Source organism: Ornithodoros turicata, chromosome 4 (genome assembly GCF_037126465.1).
Source record: "Ornithodoros turicata isolate Travis chromosome 4, ASM3712646v1, whole genome shotgun sequence".
In the NCBI taxonomy this organism is placed as follows: domain Eukaryota; kingdom Metazoa; phylum Arthropoda; class Arachnida; order Ixodida; family Argasidae; genus Ornithodoros; species Ornithodoros turicata.
The window spans coordinates 71,125,885-71,136,940 of record NC_088204.1 but is presented as its reverse complement, the minus strand read 5'-3'; the positions used below and the strand labels follow the sequence as shown (position 1 = coordinate 71,136,940).

At 46.6% G+C, this 11,056-nt stretch overlaps 1 protein-coding gene across 1 annotated transcript in view; it reads left to right on the top strand.

Annotated features, from left to right (window-relative positions):
- Positions 1-2,945: 2,945 nt before the first annotated feature.
- Positions 2,946-11,056, top strand: part of LOC135391816 (uncharacterized) — a 37,317-nt gene continuing 29,206 nt past the window's right edge. The window contains exons 1-6 of the mRNA XM_064622292.1: positions 2,946-3,039; positions 3,282-3,440; positions 3,940-4,092; positions 5,914-6,116; positions 9,325-9,510; positions 10,934-11,024. Of these exons, the coding sequence (XP_064478362.1) occupies positions 3,294-3,440; positions 3,940-4,092; positions 5,914-6,116; positions 9,325-9,510; positions 10,934-11,024 (780 nt within the window). The 5' untranslated portion in view covers positions 2,946-3,039; positions 3,282-3,293. The remainder of the gene's footprint in view (positions 3,040-3,281; positions 3,441-3,939; positions 4,093-5,913; positions 6,117-9,324; positions 9,511-10,933; positions 11,025-11,056) is intronic.

The following is an 11,056-nucleotide window of genomic DNA, read 5'->3' as shown; positions in this document are numbered from 1 at the left end:
GCATTGTTCGAGGAAATCGCTCCGGAAAAGCGACAGGCCTGGAGGCTAATTTTATCGCTCGCACAGGCAAGTGCTCTTGCTTAAGTGATGGTGGGAAGAATAAGCAGCAACTCTTGATCTTCCTCGCATTCATGGGCAAGGGAACAACGCGCTTCCAGGGGAGACATTGGTAAATGCGATAAAACCCCAGTGCTATGGGCCTAACACAGGGACGACTGAGGAGACGAGAAACGACACAAAACAATGTACCGTTCCTCGTTTTGTACTTCGTCCCGCCGTGCTTTCTCGCGTTTAGCAATGTATAGGCAACCTGCCCAGATTTTCACGTTGTTTAACATGATCCAGGGGAGACGCCCTTCTTGTTGCCTTTTAAGCACAGGTCGGCATTTTCCCAATAATTCATTCAACATCACGCCATGATCGGATTTCCGAGCTGCCCGTCACATCACCATCCGAACCCATCATTCAATTTCAAACTCATCACACGCTTCAAATTCCATAATTGGAGGTGAACTCCAGATCCCACCACGGTTTTAAAGTTGAATTCAAACGACGAGTTCAGCGGTCGGCCCTTAAAGGCACACGTGTGATAAGATTGTATCAAGATTGAAGGACCAGAAAAATTTTCCAAGCAGTTCAGATTCATAATGGAGGCTCAGTTGTCTCGCGACGTAAACCCCCAACTATTATTAATTAATCATAATAGAGGTGATAAATGCGTCAGTGCGCCTTCGGTTGACCTCGTTCCCCAAGGAATATGGTGCGTTAATCACTAAACCTTTCTAATGTTATTCCTGTTTTCTTCGCATCTCTTTCTGTCAAGAAACTTGAGTTGCTAGTTAGCGCTTCGTTTGTATGCACCTTGTCGCGTTCTTGCGCTGTTTCTTCGTGTCAGTGTGATGAGTTTTGAAGTTGAATGAAAGGTTGTGACGTGATGGGCTCTGAAGTTGAGGTTGAATGATGGGTTTTAATGTGATGGTTTAAGATGGTGATGTGATGGGCTGCGCGAGAATTCGATCATTATGTGATGTTGAATCGATTCATATAGAAAAAACGCTGGCGTACGGCTACCAATGCTACAAATGGCTGCCCATGCTGCTGACATGGTGCTCGACTTCATGTCATGAAAAGCATGACTCCGATCGTCATACTTTCCAGACAGATACTGGCTCCTCGCCGAAGCCGGCCAATCCGCGTACTACACAAATGTAGCCCCCTCCTCTAGATTCACACAGCCCTTGAATGCAATTTTACTCCAGACTGAAGCGGCGCCATAATTATCCACCGATGCCTACGGTCGTGCAGAGCGCAGAATGGTAGCATGAAAGCGCACACAGTACTCTACACGAGTTATTCCGAGCGAATGGTATACCGTTTAGGACAATCAGGAGCAAGTACTCTGGGCGTTGATGATAGTACCATAGATATTGAGTTCTCTCACCGCCAGATTCGCCGTCACTGGAGCTCAATGATTCCAGATGTTCATCTCTTGTCTTCAGCTCAACACGCACGGTGCTGGCGAGTCTCTTGGTATATGTATTGCGATTACGCGGTCTATCTTGCACGGTCTACGAAGTTTTGGAGCGCCATGTCGTCTATTCTACTGTTTACGAGATTTCCTTACGCACCGAGTGAGTGAGTGAGTGAGTGAGTGAGTGAGTGAGTGAGTGAGTGAGTGAGTGAGTGAACGAAAAAGAAAAAGAAAATGAAAAAAATTGGCACCACCAACGTGGAAGCCGGCTACCCCATACCACGTAGACAAATCAGAAAACGTACCAATAGTCACGCACCGAAGTTGTTATGGCGCTCGTCGAAAGAGCCTAGTGCATGCAAATATGTAGCATGTCAAAGGAACGCGAAGCACACGAAGAGGGCGTTGCATCGACATGAGGCAACAAGCGAGGCATGTTTGAAGTCAACCAAAGCACTAGGCATCTTCTTGCATTTCAGTGTCAGATACATTCTTCACAGCTCCTTCCTCTAATGAGTGTCCCCCATGAAGCGCTTTTATGCGTTCACTCTTTTCCACACTCATTGTTTAAAATGTACTATTACTGCTCTTAGAGTACTGAATGCACTATTACGCTATTACAAACACACTTTTCAAAAGTAGAACGAGAATGACTTCGCTTCTATAAAGCTAGATCGTCCTCGGATTCTACAGGTCAGCAGACGAAAACCGCGTAGTGAAGTGTGGTATGGCCATGACGTGATCGTGTCTTGTTAGTAACGTAAACTGCAGAGGCTGCACGTCTGACTGGCAAGCAGAGAGGTGTGGGTTCGAGTCCCGCCACCGCTGCTAGCTGACTTTTCATCAACCGCCATTTTTCATTTCATGGTCGTCTCATTTCACTCGTCAAGAGAACATCGCTCTCTAAAAGCTCTCGGGAAAGCCAAGTATGAGACGAACAATGACAAGCTCTTCAAAGGATCACCACCACGGCCTCTCACAAACGCCGTGAAGAGAAGTCGGCATGTAATTTCTTTTGTTCGACACTTCTACCAAGAAGCGCAGTGTATCGAATAAGTGAGAGTGTGTATACAGCTTGTTAAGTCCTTGGTAGATCTTCGTAGGTTCATTGGGTAGATCCATATCGTTGTCCTCGTGGGTAGATCAGCGAAATGCTGCACCACACTGCGGCAGTTGCGTAACCAGAGGGGGGAAGGTTTCGGGTATTCGAACCGCCCTCCCCCGAAATTGTACCTCTGGTACCCCCTAGAACCATAGAACCCCTCTCGCAATATTTTTCTGGCTACGCCAGTGTCCTGCAGGCTACCCCCTAAGCATTCGAAATTTCAATGCATGGTGTTGCTTAGACACTGTCAGCGCAAGACATTAAGGCCGTCATTAGGTTAGAACTCGGCATAAGTTCTCAATGAGATGCAGTTTTTGCCAGCACGATGACGGTGATCATCCTCATCTTCGCGCCAGCAAGCAGTTCACGTGCAGAGCGCATAGTTCCCGCGTGAGGCATTTGGAAGCTTTCGGCCGATATGGCTTCGAATGAACTTTGCGACCAAAGGTCCTAGTGCCTTCCGGTAAGTCACGACGGTAGACATTGCGCTCTTTGAGATTTAGTTTTATCGCAACGCAATTAACATTCTTGTTAAACGTAATCAAGATACGTGCTGAGCAGAGCATATTGTATAGACGTCCACTCGATGACAGATGATACTACTGCGCTACCGTCCGCAAAGCAAGAACAGCTAGTTGAGGGTGTGCAATAACGCTATGGGCTGCACTTACCTTTTTTTCACGAACTTTGCTGTTTCCGTTGCAGCAAGAAAAGACAATGGCAACGCAAGAGCAATCGGGGAGATCCCAGGTGGAGGTGGTCGTGGAAGAGCAGTCGTTTGTGGTGAACCGGCGATTGCTTGCCTTGTGTAGTCCGTTCTTCAGGCGCACTTTGGAAGATGAGGGAAACAAGAACTTGAGAAAGGTAAGCATTTTTATCACCTAGATGCGTATTAAAGGGAACCCTAGGGAAAAAAAATATCTCCTCGTGAAATGAAAATATCACCATGACAGCATCCCAAAAGGAAAGGGGTTCCTCAGTTGCGACGTTCGTGAATTATGAGCATCTCTCCTGAGAAGGCCGACAATGCGGAGCTTTGTCCAATCATCGCGGGACGTCGTCTGAGAAGACCAATGGGGGGCTTCTCCGCATTGTAGAGCTTCGTGAGGAGGCGAGAGACAGAAAGAAATCAGCTTCTTCCGCTCATAAATCATGAACGACGCTCGCTATCGCTGAATCCCGTTCTTTTTGTCTCGGTGTCAAGCTAACATCTTTAATTTCACGAGGTGAAGGTTGATTAAAAGCGATAACAAGCGAAAAGCTCGCCAAAACGACTTCCACGTAGTGACTTATATGATGGTATATATTGTATTAACCGCTCGTGCAAATTCCTGGCCATTTTAACGCTTCATTGTCATTGCAGCTTAAATTGTCTGGAGTGTCTGCGGCAATATTCAGCACCCTACTTGACTACATGCTCACCGGCCAACTAAATGTGACGCCGGAAAACGTATCGGATGTATTCAACGCTGCGTTTCGACTCAACATGCCAGATGTCGTGAACAAATGCATCGAGGTACGTATCCCTTTAGAGAAGTGATATTTTCGTGACTGTGTACCACGTGCCCTGCCACATATGCCTTCCCTATCACGTATCGCTCCATGAACGATGGCGTGCCCAGCGATATATTTTCGAGACGTCCTGGTCATATACCATCGGAAATGTGAACGTAGTGCACGTGACCATGAAAATGGCTGCGCTCATGACCAGCTTCAAACCGCTTGGAAGCAACGCGATCGCTGTTGCTTCGTGTTCTTTTGTGACTTCTTCAGACATCGGTAATTAGTTCTATTCTTGAAGCAAACCACGTGGATTTTGTATGTGGGCCCTGGTACCACTAATTGTTCGCGAAGATATGATACCGACACTTCCCTATGGCTCCCACAGCCGATACGAAGCATTCATACTTACGAAAGAATAACACCACTTTATTTTATGATACGCTCGCTTGCCAGATGCCACGAAACACCTATCGTCAAGACTCTGCATTAATTCATCCGGTGATACTCAATGTGGCTTTACGGTTCGGTGGTGTTACCGTTTGAGACTATCTCTCCCAGATGCTCTCATTACGGTGATCTAGAAGATCTAGAGCACATTCCTCTTCATTGCCCACACTACCAACCTTCCCGACCCACACTTTCCGGGTCTCTTATTCAGCCGGGCTCTCGTCGCCTTTCTTTGTCAAAATTGCTTTGTCCATGCCCAAATCGGGCACACCAACGCTCTGCCCTCGAAGCTCTTTGGACACAATCGCACACTCATTATTTCATTTCGAAAGAATAAGCCGCCATGTTGCCTGAGAAGCACCGTGTAATAACGCACCGCAATTTTGTCTTAAATGCAGAAAACATATTGGTCGTAGGCGTCGGGCTAGTTTTATGTTGAACTCATTTAATGCATTCGCTGCTTTCGCAACATCTTATTCGCCACATCAAATTATAAATACTGTCACTGACTATGTCGCAATATTCGCATTAAGTGTAATCTTTGCTAGCCGTCATCATCGCTGTTATTGGGGGGGATGTTCGATATCAGTGTTGCGCGGGATGGGTCGATTCATTCAATTCCAATTCCATTCCGAGGAGTGGTCGCGGGTTGAAATTCCATTCCTTTTAATTCCTCGGAATGAAGACGTGAGGCTCATTCTCATTCCACCCAAGAAAGGGATATTCCCATTCCCACTCCGGGGCTAACGTGATGCACTGTAACTAACACTATAAAAAAAAAGCAAAGAAGAAAAGAAACATGTAACGGGACACTAGATATCCCACCAACAGCCAACGCACAACAAATCGTATACTGATTTATTTTGATGAATTTTATGTTCCTTTGTTTCCAACATTAACATCTTAAAACAAGATCCAGCGCCGCGACGAGCGTTTACGAGCAAGATTGCCTGCACGTACAGCGTCCGACTTTGTGCGGACTTTTTCTTGCGTTGTAATACGAAACTATAGACTACCTTCAGTTGAAAGGTGCCAGACACTTACTTTGGGTGGTCTCCGCTCAAAACCCAGCGTGCTGGAGGCCAGCAGTTTAACACCATTCCCTGGCCATTCCATTCCGGCCCAAACGGGTCTAATTCCATTCAAATTCCGTTCCCAACAGCTGGTGACTTAACTCCATTCCCATTCCGTTCCGGTGCGCTAAAAACAGGGCATCACTCTGGAATCATTCCAATTCCGGGATTTTAATACCGCAACTCTGTTCGATATCAATCGCCGTTTTCCTCTCCGTTCTACTTGTACACACTTGGAGCAGTTCTTCACTTCGCTAGTGGCACTTATTACGTATAGACACCCCGCCGACATAACCCCTTGCTGTTCTTTCTAGCTGCAGAGTGAAGCGACGCCACTGGGGCAGCAGGTGCTCATGTACACGGCTGCACGAAGAATGAACCGAGCAGACGAGGAACAGCGCGCGTACGACTTCTTGACGGCAAATTTCATTTCAGTCGCCAATACGAAGGAGTTCCTTGAACTGGATGCCCAAGATGTCATTCAACTGATGTCAGCGCAGACCATCGGTTGTCACAGGTACGATGTTCAGCCCTTACATCGGCAAGTTCACACGAGTCCCGTCAGTTTATACTTATGAACAGTGAAACTTGCTCTACGCGCGAATTTCGACGATCGGCGAAAATTCGAAAGAGTATTGATGTATTATGCACAGTGAAGTTATAATCTGCAGTGAATGGCCGCCTTGAAATTCACTAGGTTTGCAACGAGAAATAGTCGCAAGCCACAAACATGGAAGACACAGCCTCCAACGCCCAAGAATAAGTGAAACTTAGGAAAAAAGGTCAGGAAAAGGCCAAAGGTCCGGAGGGTCTAAGTTTGAGTTTTGGCCCCAGCCCCTTTTTCCTGAGTATTCTGAATTTCATTAGGTTAGTTTTTTATGAACGTAGGCCAAGATATGTAGCGAAAGTTGTCTAAACACGAGGGCAATCCGGAAAGTAAAGACCGTTTAGCGTTGAACATTTCTTATTCAATTATTGTTTAAACATAGCACCTTAATCAATTTCTTCACATAATCACATTTTTCAGTTAACCATTTATCGTATCTGTTCACGAGCTTTAAAATCCCGTTCGCGTAGTCCATCGCCAGTCCATTGTTGGCTCTGCATGCTTGAATTCGTCACCACCTCTAAAACGTCCAGGAACTCTAGATTATGAAAGAGGTGAAAATCGCTCGGAGATTGAAATCCTACACAACCAAAACTGCACAACAAAGCTTGGGTTGCAGCAGCAGATTGGAGCTTGACATTGCCTTGCTGTATAATAATGCCGCGAGCGAGGTTTCCACTTCTCCGATGCTCTTCGTTGTCCTTTGAGTGTTTCGCAATTGAATAATGAACAATATTCTTGATTTTTTTAAAGCTACGTTAGCTAGCTTACGTTAGTCCTCGTGTATCCATCGCGTTTCACCATTTTCCTCTGGCTAATGGGAATATTTCTACACCGACTTTTTGGAACAAAGACAATCGGGCAATCGGACATGAGTATCGAAAGCATGCACGCTCAATTTTGGCTCTTATGGACTATTTTAATGATGCGATACCATTGTTGGCCTAGCTCCGACTGCTATGTGGATTAATACACATGGCACCGTTTCCATCCATGATGTCGTTTTTACATTTACGTCGAGAGCCGCTGCCTGTTCTTTGACGTCACCTCCTCTGTTCGCAAAGTGTATAATGTGAGCTCTCTATAAGTGTGTGTGGGCTCTCTATAACGTGGGGTTCACTGCGAGGTCATCCTCTCCTATCGTACCACAGACTCGGTTCACGCTAAAGCCAGACAAGAGCAGACACACAAACATCTGTTAAAAATATGTGCGCACAAATCAGGGGAGGGGGCGTAGACAGCGGTCACCAGCATGCAAAGTCCGAGAACGGCCGTTTGTTCATGTCGGCAGTCACGCAGTTTATGTCACGCCACGACTTAGCATGACGTCGCTCTCCTGCCTTAATATAATGTAGCATTCGAATGCCCGCAGCTGTCTCGTGATAGCGTCACCTAGAGGACGCGGCCGGTGCTACGCGCTCCTATCCGCCAGCGAACTGTATACGGGGAAAGGGGAAGAGTTATAAACTTATCCGCGCCCACGGTTCTCGTGGCGCCATCTATTGCCCGAGCTGAGATTTCGCCCACCCTGACTCAAAAGGGATAGGACATGGCTACTACTACTACTACTTTCGGCCTAGAGACACTGGAATATTTGAGGAGTGAGCCAAATAATGCTATCGCACTGGAAAAAGCAGCAAGACTAAAGGAAACGCAACGAAAATCTATCAGAATCTGCTACAATTCGATAAATATTGCAGGAAGTGCAAACAATTTGCAAAAGATGACCCTAAAAGAGAAGGAAACAGCGACGTGCAACGAAGAACAGCTAAGATCCGTCGAAATCTGTCGAGATCTCATCTATATCCATTAGTCGCACGAAAAGCAGCGACTAGCCGTTGGAATCGGTCAAAAGCCCTTCATTATCCAATAAAATCCGAGCCAATCCACGAGTATACAATGGACCTTTTTCGCAACGGCTTATGCGCATGCGCATGACCTTGAGGCGCCGGAGAGTTATCTCCGCCTTCATTAGATGGCGCAATATGTGGACGACAGAAGTGGGGACGAGTGGGGCGACCGCACGAACGGCGCAAGCATGTCGGTCCCACTCCGGGCCGGTTTGGTTCTTTGTGCTACCCACGTAGATTCGTTTTGACTCGCTCCGAGCATGGTTCGCTGGAGAGCAGCTAGGATACGACGCGTATGTGAAAGAGGTGCATGAAGAACGATGACGACCGACAAAATCCACAGAAAAGTGATAAAGTCAACGGAATCCAAGAAAAAGGCACAGGAATCCAACGAAATCAAATAGGAATTCGTTGTAATTCAGAGACATTTTACTCAACATTTTATCAACATTTATAAACATTTTATTATCAACATTTTATACAATCACAGAAACAAACAGCATAATGACCACAACAACAACAGACACAAAATGTCTGTCAATCATCAATCGATCATTTTCTCACTCAAGTCTACAGATTACTACCTGAAAATGAAATCAACGTATAAAAGATATCCAATCAAGCTCCATTATCCCGTGCGATGAGCAATCTCGAGCTATACCAACCAGCACGACCAACTACCATTCATTCATTGATAGTCGCTAAATGAACTACACGAATAGATGAAATCAAACAACTCAGGAAAAGATGCTGACACAAGGACTAGAACGTAGACCGGAAATCAGGACGGCGATTCGTGGCGTCCGCGTCATTTTCCCGAGTTGTTCGATGTAATTTTTTAAATTCCGTGTTGGGGAAGGGAGGGAGTTAGTATGCGTCCTGGGCCGACTTCAGGGGGAACTGTGCCAACATTCGTCTGGAAAGTCTTCGGAAAACCCGGGAAAAACCTCAGACAGCACAGCCGATGCCAGGACTCGAACCCATGTCACCTCCCAGTCTCGGCGTGGCAAGTGATCATCCTAACCACTATGCCACGGGAGCTGGTTTTGATTTAATCGATTCTGGGCGTTGGGAGCTTGCGTGTTTGTGTCATCCATGTTTGTAGCCTGCCTCGGCTAATTATCGTTGTTTACATGAATAGCTTGCCTAGAATTGCAAAAGGGCGCCATGGATTAATCCATATGGCCGTCTGATTCAAACTATGTGGCGTTTGGATTAAAGTTTAGTGGTAAAAAAACCTGTAGTAACGAGTCTTGTGTTACCCATAGTGAGGTTGAAGTTTTTGAAGCTGGGATGCGGTGGGTGAACCATAATTCCGAGGAGCGCGACAAGCTTGCCACCAACATCATGGCTTCGGTTCGCTTCAACCACATGAACCTGAGTGACCTACATCACTGCCTCGAGTACCCCGGTGTACCCCGCGCTGTTCGACAGCAGATCATTCATGTCATAAGGTAAGCGATCAATATACCAGAAGACGCGCATGCCATTTCGGGTACATCTACGTGCGAACCACCCATCTCGTAATCCAACTCTCTCGACCTCTTGCCACAGCTAGATGTGCCGTGCATGTACTGACTGTGGAGAGCAAGAGGAACAGCAGTATAGTGCAGATTATATTATACCAAAGTCCCCAGGGAGCAGCCACGCTTAAAAAGCAACTAGTGAAGGAATGAGATTGGGTCGGATTGGATGAGATTGCAATTGGACATACTCACGAAAGGATTGTTTTTTCGTTTATTTCGTTTTTTAAATAAAATCTAAATCGTTTTTTAAATCTAAAAAATTCGTTTTTGCTCGTGCTTTTTAAATTCACGTCGTTAAAGCGCCACCCGGACTCTGAAAACAGCGTTTATATTATTTAGTTCATTCTACAGGTGGCAATACCAGGGTTTCTCGGACTTAGTGCCCCTGTGAAGATTCTGTTTATCACTGGAACAGTAAAAATGCTTCCATAGCATTGGTGTCATTGCAATTTGATGTAACTTCTGTAAGCCCTTGGCGGGTGTGCGAGCCAGAAATAGCAAAGTAAAACAAATATCAAAGCAAAACTTTCTCCTCCATGTGTACTTAAACTGTCCTAAATTGGTCCCTGAGCATGAGCGAGGGACAGCCTCGGGGACGTGCCTCATATGCGAAAGTGGTAGTATTATGATACTCTGGGGATCAGATTTTGACATCTCAGGGATGCCATCCCTGTCCCCATCTGACAACCTTAGGGTAGCCTTGGCACCTTTGGATGGAGGAGGAGGAGGAGTGTCGTTGGGAGGAACCCGAGAGGTCTGCCTGCCTGATTAGGCGGCATGTTTCTCGGGAAGGGAAAGGTGGTGGAGAGGAGGAGAGGAAAGGGTGAAGTGGAAGACCGAGCGGAATCCGCTCGGGGGGAGGATAGCTGCGTCCATGGGCCGACTTCAGGGGAACTGTGCCGGCATACGCCTATTACACATCTGAGGGAAACCCAGGAAAAACCCCAGACGGCACAGCCGGCCCGCGGATTCGAACCGCGGACCTCCCAGTCTCCAAGCGCACGCGTTACCGCTGCGCCACCGGAGCTGGTGGCACCTTAGGATGACAGTGTGTTCTTGGGGATCTTGCAATCATACCTTGAAGGCTGTCGCGTTAGAGCCGTAAGGCTTTTCGTGTGTGAAATCGCAGAGAAAACCTCCAATACGGACTCGGGTTACTACTCCTGTTCCGGCAAACTGTCTGAAGTCAAACGAAGCCAGTACGTCGCAAACTCGTCTTGCTTGCATTTCTCATGAGCATAATGAGATGGTTCACTTGTAATGGGGCTATAACATGTCTTTAAAAAGTCAGTCGAATGGCCCAAAAAGTGTAACCTCAGCTAATTTGCTTTGGTCTTACGCATCTTTGCAGAGCGTGGCTCAACGCAGAGAGTGGAACTATTGGCACTGAAACCGAAAGCAAAACGTCGCGACACTTCACGTCCTTCCAAAATCAGTCGAGTGTAAGTATGAGTAGCTGAATGACTTAGTTCTT